Source organism: Tyto alba, unplaced genomic scaffold (assembly GCF_018691265.1).
Source record: "Tyto alba isolate M040663 unplaced genomic scaffold, T.alba_DEE_v4.0 Super-Scaffold_21, whole genome shotgun sequence".
NCBI classification, from domain to species: domain Eukaryota; kingdom Metazoa; phylum Chordata; class Aves; order Strigiformes; family Tytonidae; genus Tyto; species Tyto alba.
The window spans coordinates 17,470,320-17,486,906 of record NW_024881295.1 but is presented as its reverse complement, the minus strand read 5'-3'; the positions used below and the strand labels follow the sequence as shown (position 1 = coordinate 17,486,906).

Genomic DNA, 16,587 nt, shown 5'->3' with positions numbered 1-16,587 from the left:
TATACATACTTCTGCTGTTATTTTTTTATTTGGTTAGATCTCTCTTCTGATGAGCTGTATCTGATTCTTCTGAAGAAATGTATGCGTATATATATATACATGCATATGCATATTCTATTCACAGCAGCAAAATCATCAATGTACCCACTTCCCCAAGATAAGCACTGATTAAGCCAGGAGTACTGGGGGGGGGGAAATCTCCATGCCAGAAAGCACCCGATGCATGCAAAAGCTTTGTTTTGAGGACCAGCTTTTTGCTGATTTCCCTCTGGACTGTTCAGGGTCGTTTCGGGTTTGCGTGTTTGGGTGTGGGAGGGCGCTGCTGGGAAGGGCGCAGGTCTTCCTAATAGAGGAAAAAGCTTGAAATCCCAAACAACCTGTGAGGGGGCAGTTTCTTCATTTTACCGATCCTGCGAGATTTCCGTTTTGAAATAGATTTTTGTGCTTTTCTCCGTCACCCCCTCCGTTTTGGGGGCTGTTGGCCTCTGGGACACTGGGCCACGCTGGGACTTGTGTACCCCACGTCAGTCTTTATTCCTCTTGGTCACCTGGCAGTATTTACCACTGCCCTGAGAGAAGGCTTCAGCCCCGCGTACAACAGATTCAGCTGCTTTTTGACAACCATGTTTTTTCCCAAAATTACCGCCCCCCCCCCGCCGCTCCCCGGCCCTTTACCGCCGACGGTGGGTAAGCGGCCACAGGGGCGCTCGTCGCCCCTCCCACCGCTCTCCGCCCCCGCCCACCTCTGCCGGCCGCGCAAGCGCAGTGGCTCTACCCCGCCTGCGCCCCCCCGACCCGCCGGCGACCCAAGGACTACAACTCCCAGGCGCGCCGGCGCGGGAGCCCGGCCGCCCTTGTCGCGAGCGCTGATTGGTAGAGACGGTCGGCCCCGCATTGAAGGCTGCCTGTGATTGGAGGAGGCGGTGGGCGGTAGGTTGTGTGGCCGTTTAAGTTGTGGAGGGTCAGGCGTGGCGCTTATTTGGCCGTTGGGTGTCTCTGACGGTAGTGGGTTGTGTGGTGGCGGTGGTAACGTGGACAGCTTCCCCCGCTATACCCAGGGGATTTTCAGCGGGGCCTGTAACGCGCTCTCAGCTCGTGTTTCCCCGGCTGAGCCCCGGTTCGAAGCCTCTGCCCCTTCTCCAGGGGCGCCATGAGCGCGGCGGGCGGCTCTGGCGGGACCTCCCCTCGCTCCAGAAGGTAGTGTGGGGGGCTGGCTCCGCGGGCTCTGGCTCCGGACCCTTCCCTGACTGTCCGATAGCCACGCTTACCGTAAGGCACCGTTTGTCCGCTCTTGTACCTGCTGTGCTTCCTTATATTTACGCCTTCCTATTTCTACTAGTCTTTAGCTCAAAGTATTCGCCGTGTGTCTGTGTTACTTGTTCTGTTGCCATTACTTGTTTATCTAAGTGTGTTGTTCAAGACGTTTTTGGGCACAACTGGTGGAAGAATTCCTCCATGAAATAATCATATTATTGCGCATTTAATAATTTGCTAGGAATTGAGGAGCTTGGCACGTTCTCGTGGATGTAGCACATCGGGGTTCTGATCTAGGCAGCTTTGGTGACTAGGTCCATAAAGGACCCCACTGCCTTAGTGTTACTTGCCAGATCACTTTATGATCAGTAGTTCTCATAATGGCTTCAGAATGAGGTTCTGGACTGGTTTTGTTAAGCAGGTCTTCAGTAAAGAGGCTTTTTAGCTTTAGTTCTGTTACTTGTGGTATCATTTAAAAAAAAAAAAAAAGCGTCAGATCAATATAAACAACAAAAAGAACAGTTTCCAAGAGAATTTTGAATGGTGTGCAGCTCTACTTGCAAATTTAATGCTTGAGCAGATTAAATCTGCATGCAGTAAACATTGCTTAAAGGAAAAATCAGACATGTAATTAGATGTACGTATTCTTGATTTCTGTAAAATTTACATGCTTTCAATCTAGTACATCAACATAAGAGTCAAGAACTTGGAAGCTTCTATTTCTCTATCAAGGGTGGACAAGCTATGTGGATAAGGGCATCAAGTAGACCAGAAAGGAAAGAATGTACATTCTTAGACCTACACTTAACTACGGTAGCTGGTGGCTCAGCTAACCTGAATTATTGTCTTTATTCAACAGTTTTCCTTTAGAAAGTGTTTTTTTTTCTCTGGTTATCAGATAGTGAGTGTCACAGATGATGTCTTCCTGTTTATTTTACAGTTGCTGCTGCTTCTAACTGCCCAAGAATGGACTTTGTCCCCTTTGTTCTCTTCTTTTCTTTCTTCCTCCTTTCATGTTCACCCTTCCCAAATTTCTTGTCAGACATTCTTCCCATAACACTTTTCTTTCTCAGTTTCCCATCAATTGGCCCCATCCTCACAATATAGTAAGCCTGAAAGCTGTTCTATATCAAAGCTTCTGGTTCTCCTAAATGCCATGAACTCCTGTTAATACCCAGAGCACAGACAAGCTGATCTGTGTTTGAAATTGAACCTGTGTTAAAATTTAAAACTTATGTTTAATTATTTTAAAAAGCTTTTTAACTTTATTGTCTGAAGCTTATATGTCATTAGAAATTGTTTCTGTTCAGGCTGGCAACCCCTCATGTCTCATCCAGACATGCTAGTTCTCAGTCTCCGGGTCAAGAGGACTTTACTCCTCTCCCTTCAATCAATGAGCGCTTGGCCTTTCTCCGTCCCTCCCGGGAGCTGCTGGAATACTACCGCAAGAAGATTGCTGACTTTGATGAGGAACATGAGGATTTGGTAAAAAGGCTGGAGAGGTACAAAGAAACATATGATGAGCAGGTTAGGAAAAGAGTTTTTTAATTATAATGGACAAAGTATCCTTACACTAACTTAATATTTTTCTTTAGTTGAAAGCACAGATGGTCTTAAGATTTACCAGTAATGAGACAGAATTGAGCTGGGAAGAAGTAGATTTCAGGGTTTCATTGTAAAATCTAGCTGTCTCTCCTATGTCAAAGCAAAGAGAAACATGCCTGTAGGTTATTCTTCTATTCTTAAGTTAATATAGTTTGGTTATATCTTCACAGTGTTGGTGGTTTCTGGGTTTTGTTTTTTTTAAAAAAAACCTAAAGCCTGAGTTAAGATATTCAGTTCCTATGTTGTCCAACTTCTGTTTCTCTTAGTAAAGAATGAGTGTTCTTTTGTCCAAATTTAATGGACTTTGAGATATGCGTATAACTTGTACTACTGCAGTGGAATTCATAAGCTTGGCCATAGGCTATTAAGCAGTATACTACACAGCAAATAACTGCAAATTTAAAAGAAACTCCAAAACCTAAAAATCTTTGCCTTTTAAGACGAATAAATCTTACCTGTAAATTATTCTGTAATGTTTTACATAATCTGTAAAATAATCTGTAAGATATTCAGTGGTCTGATATGCCTTCCAACACATCTGTCAAGCAGTCATCTTTTAATTGTGAATGACTCTTTGGGAATAGAATGATCACTTCTGAGGTGACTGAGGTCTCTTTTCAAGTACTGGTCATGCTTCAAGCAGCCTGAAACCCCTTAGGAAATATGTGGTGTACAAGTTCCTTTCATTCAACATACGGGAAAAAGAGGGGCAGGTTCCAAAATAGTACCCATGGGAATGATTTTTTTGAAAGGTTTGTTAGTTTTCCACACCAGGTAGAAAATCATTAATGAAACTTGGTAACTAGCCAGATTTCTCACTACTAAACCATATGGATATTTTAATGTTTATTCTTCAGTAAGTTCTTTTAAAAATAAGTGCTATTGCAGAGGCTTTGCTACGTTTTTGTTGGTCAGAGTTGCCATACCTGTGCCACTCCATCTGCCAGTGCAGAAATGCAAGCACTAGAAACTGGAGACTCTAGGTTAGGCCTTATTTGACTGTTGTGTAGTGACAGTGATTCTCAGGGCTCTGAACTCCCTCTTGAAACACTTTTTAATAAATTTTCCAACATTGCCCTCATCTGGTCAAACTTTGTAAGAGAATAAAATAATTTGAACTGACAGTTGTTTTATACCAGTTACAGTCTCAGCGCGCAAGCAGTTTGAAGTTTGTAAGTGTTGCCCAATGCTCTGTATTGTTTCAAGTACCTCGTTCTCTCCACCTAGCACAAATTGCAATGGGAAATACATCAGCGAGAAGAGGAGATTGCAGAGTTGCAAAAGGCTTTGAGTGATATGCAAGTCTACCTCTTCCAGGAGAGGGAACATGTCCTTCGTCTTTACTCGGAGAATGATCGGCTGAAAATCAGGTGTGCTGTCTGAGGTGGTGGGCTGGGCCACTGGCTGTAGCAATTACATGTATAATGTTCTAGTTCTATCCAGATCTGGAGTCTTCAGAGGAGCAATTATGCCACACTTTCCAGGGAGGGCTTCTATGAAATCATACTAATCTTGGAGGTGGAATGCAATCTGTTGGGCTGCTAAATGTTTCCACTCATTCCTCCTATTCCAGTAGTAGAAGGAAGAGCAGAAGTTGATCATAGATCCAGATTTGAATTGTGAGTTACCAGTTTGAATGTGGTGGTTCCAATTTAAATAGACTGTGGTGGGTTGACCTTGGCTGGACACCAGTGCCCACCAAGCTGTTCTATCACTCCCCTCAGGTGGGCAGGAGAGGAAAAAAATATGTAAAGTCTCATGGGCTGAGTTAAGGATAGGGAAGTCACTCACCAATTGCCATCATGGGCAAAACAGACTTGACTTGGGAAAAAAATTTATTGATAGTCAAATGGGAGTAGGACAATGAGAAATAAAAACAAATCTTAAAACACTTCCTCCCTGTTCCCTTCTTCCCAGGCTCAACTTAACTTCTGAATTTTCTGCCTCTTACCCCTGAGTGGCACAGGGTGACAGGGCGTGGGCAGATGCGGTCAGTTCATCATATGTTGTCTCTGCTGCTTCTCTCCCCTTGCTCTCTTCTGCTCCAGCTTGGGGTCCCCCCATGGGAGGCAGTCCTCCACAAACTTACCAATGTGAGTCATCCCCATGGGCTGCAGTTCTTCATTAACTGCTCCAGTGTGGGTTCCTTCCACAGGGTGCACTCCTTCAGGAACAGACTGCTTCAGTGTGTGTCCCCCAGGGGGTCACAGGTCCTGCCAGCAAGCCTGCTCCAGGCAACCTGCTCCAGCGTAGCTTTCTCTCTTCACCTCCATTGGGGTCACAGGTTCTGCCAGGAGCTGGCTCCAGCATGGGTTTTCTGTGGAATCACAGCCTCTTTTGGGCATCCACCTGCTCTGATGTGGGGTCCTCCACTGGCTGCAGGTGGGTGTCTGCTCCACCATGGACCTCCCTGGGCTGCAGGGGCACAGCCTCCCTCACCATGGTCTTCACCAGGGGCTGCAGGGGAATCTCTGTTCCGGTGCCTGAGGCACCTCCTCCCCTTCCTTCATTGACCTTGGTGTCTGCAGGGTTGTTTCTCTCGCATATTCTGACTCGTACCTTTCAGCTGCTGCTGTTCAGCAGATTTTTCCCCTTCTTAAATATGTTATCACAGAGGTGCTACCTCCAATGCTGATGGGCTCAGCCTTGGCCAGTGGTGGGCCCGTCTTGGAGCTGGCTGGCACTGGCTCTGTTGGACATAGGGGGGGAAGCCTCTGACATATTCTCACAGAAGCCACCCCTGTAGCCCCCCTGCTACCAGAACCTTGCCACACAAACCCAATACACAGACCTTGTACCTGCCTGGCAAAACTTATTTCCTTGGCCCTAAAAACATTTAAGCTCAAACAGAAAATACAGACCAAAGCAAAGTTTCCCCTCACTCTGACATCATGTTGACAGCTGCTCCTTTTTAATGCTATTTTGTTGGTGAACTGGAATATAACCTGCTGTACTAGCTGCGAAGGACAAAGGAGTTACCCACCTACTTCAGAAGATTTGTAGGTGATAATATCAAGTTTTCTCTTAAAGTTTTAAGAACTTAAGTCAAAACGTTGCTGTGCTCACTTCTCAAAAGTCTGATACAGCCCTTGAAAACAATGGACACTTAAAATCTGTTGAAGTATCTGAAAGGATTTTATAACTAGAGTTTATAACACTGCAGTGCAAATTCTTTACCACCATGTGTTATGGCTGTATCAACTGATGTAGTATTGGCATATTTGAAAAGAGGCATGCTTTCCAATGCCAGTGGAATTGGTTTTCTTACTATATCAGCAACATCAGCAATATCTTTGGGAGTTTGTTTTTAAAGCAGTATTGTCAAGAACTGCAACAGTTTGGAAAACTTGTAAGCATTGATGTGTAAACTAGAAGTACAGTCACAATGTCTTGATGTGCCTTAAAAATAGCAATGTGCTGACTACTTTCTTTGAATTCCAGGGAACTGGAGGATAGAAAAAAAATTCAACATCTCCTGGATTTAGTGGGAACAGACAAAGGAGAAGTTACATATTTTCACAAGGAGCCTCCACATAAGGCAAGTTTCATTGTTCTGTAGAATTCTGCTTTTGATTGTAACATGAAGATCTGTATCCCAGAGGCTACCACAGACCAGATCTGTCCTGCAAGTCAAAAGTTGCTAAATGAGCCCAAAGCAGGAGGGATCTGTAGCTACATTGGGTTTTAGTATAGCTGCTGACAGATAAGTAGGAACAAGCACACTGGAAGTAGGTCCTCTTAGCATCAGTCCCCTTCTACCTTCAAAACATACCTCCGGATCAGCCTCCTAAATGTCAGATAGGGGTCTGATGCCATCCGGCAAATGGTCATTGAGAAGTTGGAGGGAACACCACAAAGAGAAAAAGAAAAACTGGAAGTGCAGAAAATTACAAGGTGTGGTGTTTGAAGATCAGCTATCTCAGAGTGCCTGTCTCTTAGGGCCTCAGTAAAGAATAAAGCAGTGTTGAGGTTGCTGCAGCAGTTTCCTGGGCAGGAGGCTTCAGAAGAGCCATCGCCTTTAGGCAATATTGTATTGCCTATTTCAGAAATAATGTTAAATTGATTAAATGGCAGTGCATATGAAGTGCAGTGTAGGTGAACCTACTTAAAGTCACAAATCAGGAAAAATTTGGACATACGGAGCCTATGATACAATATAAGATTTGTCCTGGAATAAAGTGTGGGAAAAGGCTGAAATATGCTGCATTGTATGAGGTTACTCTGCACTGCTCAAGCAGTCCAAATATTCTGCAGAAGCTTTAAAATTCCCTGATACACGGTAGCTCAAGAATTAGGCCTATTATATAACACTGACCTCAACATAAGCATTGGGGTTTATAACATGCTCCCTCATGGCCTCCTGTTCTTAAGTGGATTTTAGCTCAACAGTTGAGTTGTTTTATCGGTTAGCTTTCATCCCAGGCTTGTTCAGTAGCTTGAGTGAATGTGCTGATAAATCAAGCTTTGTGTTTCTCTGTCTTACTAAGGCAAGAAGGAGTATGAAAGGAGGATATAACATAATCTTCATCTTTACCTTCCTCTTCTTCTCTCTGTCCCAAAATGCTCCTTTTCCTGCTGAGGGTGCTGATTTTCATCCTAATGAAGCCACCAAAGGCAGGATTACTTTCCAGTTGTTTCAGTGGAAAAAAAAAAAAAATGAGGCAGACATGGCAAAACTCAGCCATGATAAAGGAAACTTTTCAACATGGACATTACACTTGTGAATGTCTTCCTTAACTTGTGGTAGAAGTAAGGTAATGCTGTTCTTTTGGATATCTCATTTTACTCTTTAAGATTTGTTCTTGACCATTGGAAATCTGGAGAAGTCAGATGTTCAGTGCAGATATCTAATCTTGTTTCTATAGGTTACTGTTCTGCAAAGGCCAGCTAAACCCAGAGAGTCACAAGAAGGAAATGATACTTCTAGAACAGGTACCACACCAAGCTGATTAACAGCAGCTCAGCTATTGATACTTGTTTTTCTGTGTGTTTGTGTCCAGTATACCAAAATAATTCCTGACTGTGAATACTTTGGTATACCTCCACTGAGTTCCCTAAATGTATCCATGTGTACATACATATACAAGCAGTACTCTTGGCTTCCCTTCAAAATCTTTTAAAATAACCTGAGCTGGTTCTCATGTCTGTGACCTGCTCAGCTAAGGAAGAGGCTGGTATGACTGTGGAATGGCTAATCTAGAACTATGCAGGAACCAAGGGGACAGGCACCCTTAGCCACAGCTGTTCCAAGGTGTGGGGTTCTGCCTGCCTTGAGTGTAGACAGTAGTGTGTGTCTATATGCCGACTTACTGATTTTCTCTTTTGAAAGAACTGTCTCTTCCAAATTGACTGAAATTAGCTAACAAGCTCAAAACTCATTCTAGGCATGATGCTTGTGCAGCCGTGTCATCTGCCTATTCGTAATTTATTTAAGAAAATGTGTTGAGTTTGCTTTCTACCTATGCCAAGAGAATTAGCAGGTTGTCTAAATATTGTGGTGTGATAGTGTGGGGTAAGTTCTGAAATTATTCTTACAGCTAGCCCTCAGAAGTTCTTGTGACTGTAGCAGTGGCAAGTTTTTTCCTGCTCTTGTAGGCCTGCCAGAACATACGATATTTCTTGCTTGGAAAGGTACTGCAGGTAGATTGGAAAACCCTTTCCTACTTTTAATTTTCTGCAGTAGGCACCAAGAGGAGCACTTTAAAAGCAGCAGCAAAAGGAGAGAAACCAGAAAGTCCTGAGAGGTATCAGAGAGATAATCAAGCACTTCTACTTCAGGTAAAAACATCTGCTAACTGATGGACAGAATTCCTGGCTGTCCAGGAAATTATGATAGACAGATATGCTCTCTGCTTAGATAAGATGTAAACATACCAATGTTATTAGTCCCCACTTCTTACTATGGATTCCTACTTCCCATCAGTTTACTTAGCTGTTTCTTTGCAACGAAAGCAAGCTTAAAGAACTTGGGTCTGATTCTGGAAACTTTACATACACAGATGTTCCAGTAACATCAGCTGGAATGTGTTGCCCTTAAATACAGAATGTGTAATTGACATTATCTCCCATAGCTTGATTGTGGCTATGAATTTACATTAAACCCACAGAAGATCCACAGGGTTGGGTACTTTGTGGAAGTCTGACAAAAGCTATGTGTCTGAGGTAGAATTAGGCAGCCCCATTAAGATGCACTAATGCAATGAAATGTTCCCTTTGCTTAGACTTCAGTGGAAAATAGGGTATAGACAGCATGACAGAATGAAAGATAAAATGTACAGAATCATGAATTGAGGAAGATAACAGAAGCTGTATGTTAAGTATGAGGAAAGGTGAGTCAGGAAGAGCAAATTAAAGACCAAACTTGAACAGCAAATAGTTTATTTTTTTAATTGTTGTTGTTATTATTACTACCATTATTATTACTATTTGTTCAAGGGCAGTGGTGACTGACCTAGTGGCCAGTTAGCTGTCTAACAACATTTATTCTGGAGCAAAAGCATCGTACAAAATTGTCGTAAAAATAAGCGATCTTAATACACACCAAGTTTTTTCAGGTAGTTTCTTACATATAGGCCAGATGCACATTTTTCAATTACTTGTTCCAGTTTGTCTCCCTACGTTCCCTAGATCAAGATTCTCTGCATCCCTCTTGGTCATTATCTTGTTTACATTTAGTAATTCATTCTGGTTGAGTGATTTCTTTTGTTCAAGGTATTTTTATATCACCATTTCATTGGAAGATGGTAGCATAGGAACAGACGTGTCTGCATATTTCACAGGATTTGTCACATCCTGTGTTCAATTTAAATCTTTTCAATATCTTTGATCTGTTGTTGCTGCTTACGATATGCCTGTCTTGCCTATAGCAGCATTTTTTTTTTCTTAATGTTTTGGTTGTCTGAAATAGTTAGCAATAAAACAAAAATAAAAATTTTAGCAATTAGAACTTTCAAAGGTGTTATCAGGTAGAGTCTTTGATCTGAATCTTGGAATTTGAGAGACTTGTAAGAACAGGAGCAAAGCTGCTGTGAGGTCTTAATCAGTAATGTCTTTGCTTACTCAGGTGGAGGCCCTGCAAGCTCAGATAGAAGAACAGACTCGATTATCCAAGGAACAGGTTGAGGCACTACTAGAGGACAGGCGGATTCACATGGAGGAAACCCAGGTCCAGCATCAGAGGGACCAGGACAAGATCAAAGCTATAACAGATAAGTGAGTGTGAGAGAGTGACCATGATGTAGTCATGAGATGAGGGGGGAACAATAGATATATTTTGGCTTTCAGTATGTTGCTTCCTGCAGCAGGCAGAAAAGCAAATTATGCAGCCATCTGTTTGGTAGTGTGTGTGGAAGAAGATGAATAGAGTAACCTACATATTGAAAATCTTGTTTCACTTTGGAAGAATATCACTTCTTTCATTAGATGAGAAGAACTGAACTCATTAGGAAAGCACCTACCTTTTTCTTCCATGCTTCTTCCAACTTGCAATAGTGACTGAGGAAATAAGCGTAGGAACTAGGAAAGTAGTTAACTCCACTGGGATCCCTTTTTACAGACTCAGTAAGACCCAAAATCTCTTATATGAGAGTACCCGTGACTTTCTCCAGCTCAAGTTTGATGCCCGAGCCAATGAGAAAGCATGGATGGCAGAGAAGGACAGTCTGTTGAGGAAACTTGACAAAGATCTGGATCAGCTTATCATCAGAGGGTCAAGAAAAGAGAAGCCGCAGAGATATACCAAGAAGATGCTTCAAGCAGATGATGGAGCTTGGAAACTCCACAGCAAAGAAATAAAGGTATATTTTTTGTCTTAGGTGGAGGCTCTTTGACAGTTTTTGACTGGAAAATTGCAAGCATCTGGCTTTTGTCAAGATAGGCAGTAGCTAGCAGCTGTTTCAAAACTGTACTGGTTTGCCGTAAGTGACATTGTTGGTTCTAATGTAAAAAAAAAAACCCTCCTTCAAAATTGGTATTGTATGCAAAGTTCAGATAAAATGCATAGTTAGGATTTAGGTAGCACATTACTGTCAGTTTCTTTTATGCCCAGAACAAATCCATACTCCTGCAAGCCACATTATACGTGAGCCAACAGTTCTTAACCTGCTTGTTGCACATGCCTTTATTTTAGTGTAAATGCTCTCAGTTAATGAACTTGGAACGCAGTGTCAACATCTTCGCTGCTGGTGAGGGAGAGCAAATCCGCTCAACTGATGTCCCCAGCTCTTCTACAGTAGCTAGGGTTTTTCTTCCACTTCTAGTATACCTCCAGTGGGAATCTGGGAGATCTGAAGTGGGCAAACAGGCAATAGGGAATTGTTTTCATCTACCACTGAATGCAGATGTTTCTGAAATGCACTACTGGGCAAGCAGCTGTGAAAAGGGGAGTTACAGCATTAGTTGAATATTATTTTTAAAGGGAAGAGGAGAGAGTTCTTTAACTGATCATGAGCAGTCATGCAGAACTGATAATCTAATTAAGGTTTTGGTAATGGAAGTGGTGTTAGAATATTGTCCTTACCCAGTTATTTAATTAGCTGTAGCTCCAGTTGCTAATTTTTATTTACCTGTTGTATTGTCATTCTATTCACACTTGCTTTTCCAGAGCAGGGGAAATTTTGTGAGCACTGGCCTTTGAGTTGATTCTTTCTGTTCCTCCTATGTCCCAGTCACTGCAAGAACAGCTACTGCAGGAACAGCACCTGTCAAACATGTATAGAGAGCAGTGTGTCACCCTGGAAGGTGAGCTGGCTAGGATTCGTGAGGAGAGAGATGTTGGCAGAGAACTCGCTAAGGTAATTAGTCTGTAATCATCTGCTAGCTATGTGATGATCTTGCAGCCTTTATTTTGTATACCCTATTGAGTTTTCGTCTCCATAGGAACGCTCAGAAAAGATGGGGAAGCGCCTGAAGCTCATGACTCAGCGATACGAGGCCTTGGAAAAACGTCGTAATATGGAAGTGGAAGGCTTCAAGAATGACATTAAACAGTTTCGGCAGAAGCTGAAAGATGTAGAGAAGCAGCTTTTTATGGTAATAGCTAAGCATTTTTGAGGCAGACTATTATGAACTTACCCTAAAGAGGTGTATTCTCAGTATTTAAATAAATTATTTCCCTAAACTTAAGGAAGTAACTTATTTCCTAAGTGCTCCTTTATATATTAATATTTGACAAAACTTGCCCTCTTGTGTATTTTATGAGGCAAAAAAGATTTATCTTTTTTAATCAGTCAGGCATCAAGCTTGTCAGGAACTGTCCTGATTATATATTAGCTGTGTATTTTTGTTGCAGCTCTAAAAGTTCTTCTCTGATGCCTGTAGCTCACTTAGCTGGTTTAAAATTACGAGGCGATAAAGAAGTTTGTTTCAAAAGTATATCCTGCAGAGAAAATTGATTGGTATTCTTTCTGGGGGCCATAGTGTTTGGTTTTGGTCCAGTAAGAGGTAGATCATTGACTTAAGTATTGTGAATATTCTATTTATTCCTTTGTTAATATCTCATTTGTAACTCTGCAGAAATCACTATGGAAACAATGGCTAGAAGTTGAAGCTGTGTACTCTGTAGTAACTTCCAGATGTGTTGATGAATATCAGAACAGCTTAGAAGGGAAGCCACAGCCTTGATGGTGCTTGGAGTTTAGGATGAAATAATTATCTAGGATATGCCTGGGAGGATGATCTAGGCATAGCTTTTGTCCAACTGACTCTCAAGAGTCCAGCAGTGCCACAGTTTCACTTTCTTTCTGTACTTTAGGCACACGGTTCAGTTTATTTAGGCTAACGCATTTGTCTCCGCTAAAGGCTTTGATTATTTTTTTGTGATTATTTTTTGCTGAGTTATGGGTTTTAAACTATATTATTTAAGGACTAAACAGCATATCTGAATAGTTGGAAAATTGCCTGTGATACCTTTACTACAGAGCTGTGTGTTTTGCAACTGCATGTGCTCTTAATTATAGTCTTAATTTCTTTACACTTTTAACCACAAGAGGGCAGAGGAACAAAACACTTGCTAGAAGTTTTCAGTGTGATCTTTAAATCCTTCTCATCACTTGAGGTCAAAAAAGTACAGGTGACTGAATTTCCTGATTTGCATACTAAAATCTTTCACCAGGAACTACATGATGACAATGAGACACCCTAAAGGGTCGAGAGAAAAGAGGTTGAGAGCAGCTTCCAAGGCTGTGCTGTTCTATTATTGAAAGTGACTGGGCTGGCATGCTATCCCGTTCCAGGGTGACGGGAAATGGCAGCCCTGGCTAGCTTGCCATCAGGAATTCTGAGTAGCCAGCAGCCTTTGTTCAGCTCCGTGTGGGCCACATGGTCTGGCCTGAGACTAGGAGTTGTACTTGAACTGTTCTTGAATTGTATGCAGTTCAGAAGGCAGCTGGTTGGACACAGTAGTTAAACCACTTCTCGTTCTAGTAGCAAAAGATGACAAAATGTCATCATATCAGGTGAGGTACTTAGAAGTAGATAAAAGTTAGCTGATAAATATTTTAACTTGCCTCTTTTTGTGGGTCTCCTAAATAATACAGGAATTAAAAAGGAGTCATCAGGTTATGGGTAAACTTGATTATAATGTCCAGATTTCTTCCTTGCCAGTAATATAACACCATAATGTATCAAAGCTTTGTTCTTTATTTTTGGTTCTGGAGCACTTTTCTATTTGTGATATGCATTAGCCTAGTGACACTAGCTTAAGCATCCCCTTTGCTAGCTACAGTGGGTCTCCTTTACTCTATTCTAAATTGTGTTCCATATAGCTTTGCTTTTCTTAATCTGTTTGTTTTTTTTTTTTTTTTTCTCCTTTTTAGGTGACTCTGAATATTGGACCAGACCAGGATCTTGCAATTCTACATGAGGTCTGCCAAGGAAACAGACTTACCCGTAAAATTCAAGGAGAACTAAAAAACTTAAAATCAAAAATCTATAGCTTAGAGAATGAACTACGTGTCTGCTGATGCTGAGGTATTAGCTAGCATCCTAGTTTTAGGAATGGGACATTGCTAGGCTGGAATAGTCGTGTGAGAGCAGCTCCTGCCTGTCTGTTTCTTGGCATCCAATGACAGAAGGCTTGAGGAAATCTGTAGTTAATGTCATAACGCTGTACGTGAGCCATTCCTAATGTGCCAGATTATATTGCTGTTTCAGCTGAGAGATGACACCTGATAAGACTGACATAGAAAGCACATGATGACTGATATATCAGCAATATTCTTATGACTTCATCTTACATTCATATCTGTGGTAGGGGTCAGTGTATACTGGCCTTCACCTTTATTTGAAGTAAATTATAAACCGCATATATGTTATAATAAAGTTAATCATGGAAGGATCTAGTTTAAGATCTGATTTGGCTGACGTTTTCCTATGTGAGAAGCAGCTTTTAAAATGGTTTAAATGATTACTGTTTTGGTGCCTAGGCACTTCAGGATGTAACTGGAAATTTTCTTTGAAAAAGACCATGTATAGAAAGTATGTACTAAAGCGTATTACATCTGACTCTCCCCTTGACAGTATAACTATTTTAAAATGGCTTCCCTTTGCTTGGTTCTAACCTAATTGGGACAAACCTGGCTGATTTAATATGGTGGAAAAAGATAACCTGTTACAGAACTCATCTGCAGGAACCAGCAACATCTACACTTGTTTTGAATGTCTGGGAGGAAGAAATTAGTACACTATCAAATGTCATCTTCTTACCCCCTTCCTCCCAATTTATCTTAACACACAGAGGAAGCCCATAATAAAAGGCATCTCGTATCTTTCTTAACTATCATATTATCTATCTTTGTAGCTTTAAAGAATATCATGGTTAGGTACTAACAAGTCATGGTTAACTTCTGCTACAGCAGTTGTTGCTACTGAACTGAGGTGCCTAGTTGCTACATGAAGTGTAGGTGTTCATGCTTTTACTATAGCATCACCAAATTTTGTCCACCTTGTAAACTGAGAGCAGATCTCTGCTGGAAGAGGGATTTCAGTGCCTCTGCTTCCTACCATACCTTTCCTACCTTGTTAAATGTGACAGAAACAGAATAATACCTTTCCAAAGTATACACCTATAAACTATCAGCACTTCCTTTCCCACTGAAAAGAACTTAGTGTGTGAAAGCAGGCAGTTTCTTTTGGATGTGATAGTGGCCATGGAGATCCTCATTCAGAGTTTAGGAGAGGTAGATATGCAAAAGATGGTTTTGTGCTGTCCGGATTTGGTGAAAGAATTGTTTTTATAGCACCAGCTAAAGCAATGCAGGAGGGGAAATTCCCTTAAGTCATCATGGCCCACTTCAATTGTGTATCCTTTTTGTGGCAATTGTGCTGTCCCTTATGGTCCTGTACTGTGGCTTTTGTATGGTTCTTGAGGTCAAGTTCATCACAAACAGACTTTAGTGTGGGTGGCTGATGGTCTGTACCTAGATGCTCAACTACTACTACAAGAGGCTGTTTTAAAGTGTGCTGCACTGTTTAGTTTAGCTGAAAATGTGGACCTGTTCAGGCACTGATTCATGAATAACTTGGGTGTTGATGCTCTGAGGTCTGTTGAGGAAGGTAGTGAAATAATGCTACCCATCAGTTAACCTCACTCTTTCTTAGTTGACTAGTACTTTCTCACATAAGTCCAGCTAATTAAAGTGAGTTTGTATGTGAAATAACATACTACTGGTTTGAAGATATCAAAGTTATCGCAGGTCCTGGAAGACTGCTTCTGAAAATTACTATGTAATGAAGTATTAACCACTTATTCCGCAGGTTCTCATCTGTTTAAATTCAGCTGATAGCGAAACTAGCAAAACGGTCTCCTGAACCTATAGAAATAAATGAGTTTCTGTTTATTTTCAACTATTCCAAGCTAAAGAATTGCTTATGAAATTATTTTCCTCACTTGAAAGCCATGAAGGATAAAGACTGTAGGCTTTGTCTTTCAGGTTTGTAAGACTGGGAGGAAGTATTGGGGGAAGAAGGATGTAAATGTTTAATTTCCTGTTTTCTTTACTAGTATTATTGCTTGAAAGACTGAATAGAATAAAATTACAACATTCCTAATATATCTGCTGGTGTGTCAAAGTGCAGCTTGACCTTTGTTCTCAATTTGACACTAGGCTATGAACCCTTCCTATTTGAGGGGGTGGGGAAATTACAGTAGTGCTGATCTGTAAAGCCATTTTATTTGTCCAAGGGCAGGAAGTGCGAAGTATTGTACTTGCTCTTTCTGTGTGATGTCATGGGAAATGCTGCTTTATGTTGCCAAAACAAATGTGGACCTTGAAGCTAAGAACTGCTTTAGAAAGCCAGGTGCTTTCTACCACTGATAACTACCCTTTAAGATGTCAGTGAAGAATTATTGGCATTTCCAAAAGGATTTCCTGGGAAAGGTTCCAAGACCTATATTAGTCAATTTTCTTCCTCAATTTTTGGGTCGAAACCAAAAAATGGCATTTACTCCAAAGACTAATGAGCTTTTTTTGCTAATTTAAGTTAGTAATGTGTGACTTGTATCATTCAATACAACTAAATGCCAGGTTATCTATGTAGGGGCACCGAATCTGATAGATCTCCAGAATGGCTGATTCTAGGAATACGGAAACTATCCTACAGAGGATTAAAGGTTACAACTGGGCAAATGTTCTTATTGTAAGCCAAGATACTAAAATGTTTCTTGGATAAATAGGAGAAGAATGACCAGTAGGGGAAAACATTATTGTTGTGTGGCCTTATTTAGGTAAG

General features: G+C 41.4%; 1 protein-coding gene across 1 annotated transcript; it reads left to right on the top strand.

The window, feature by feature from the left end:
- The first annotated feature begins 933 nt into the window (after window positions 1–933).
- On the top strand, window positions 934–15,910 carry CCDC77 (coiled-coil domain containing 77). Its single transcript, XM_032986070.2, has 11 exons — window positions 934–1,197; window positions 2,565–2,781; window positions 4,087–4,229; window positions 6,301–6,397; window positions 7,725–7,791; window positions 8,540–8,637; window positions 9,923–10,071; window positions 10,415–10,655; window positions 11,526–11,651; window positions 11,737–11,889; window positions 13,674–15,910. Exons 1-11 carry the CDS (start codon window positions 1,151–1,153, stop codon window positions 13,818–13,820), a joined length of 1,485 nt encoding a protein of 494 aa, XP_032841961.2. The 5' UTR covers window positions 934–1,150; the 3' UTR covers window positions 13,821–15,910.
- The last annotated feature ends 677 nt before the right edge of the window (window positions 15,911–16,587 follow it).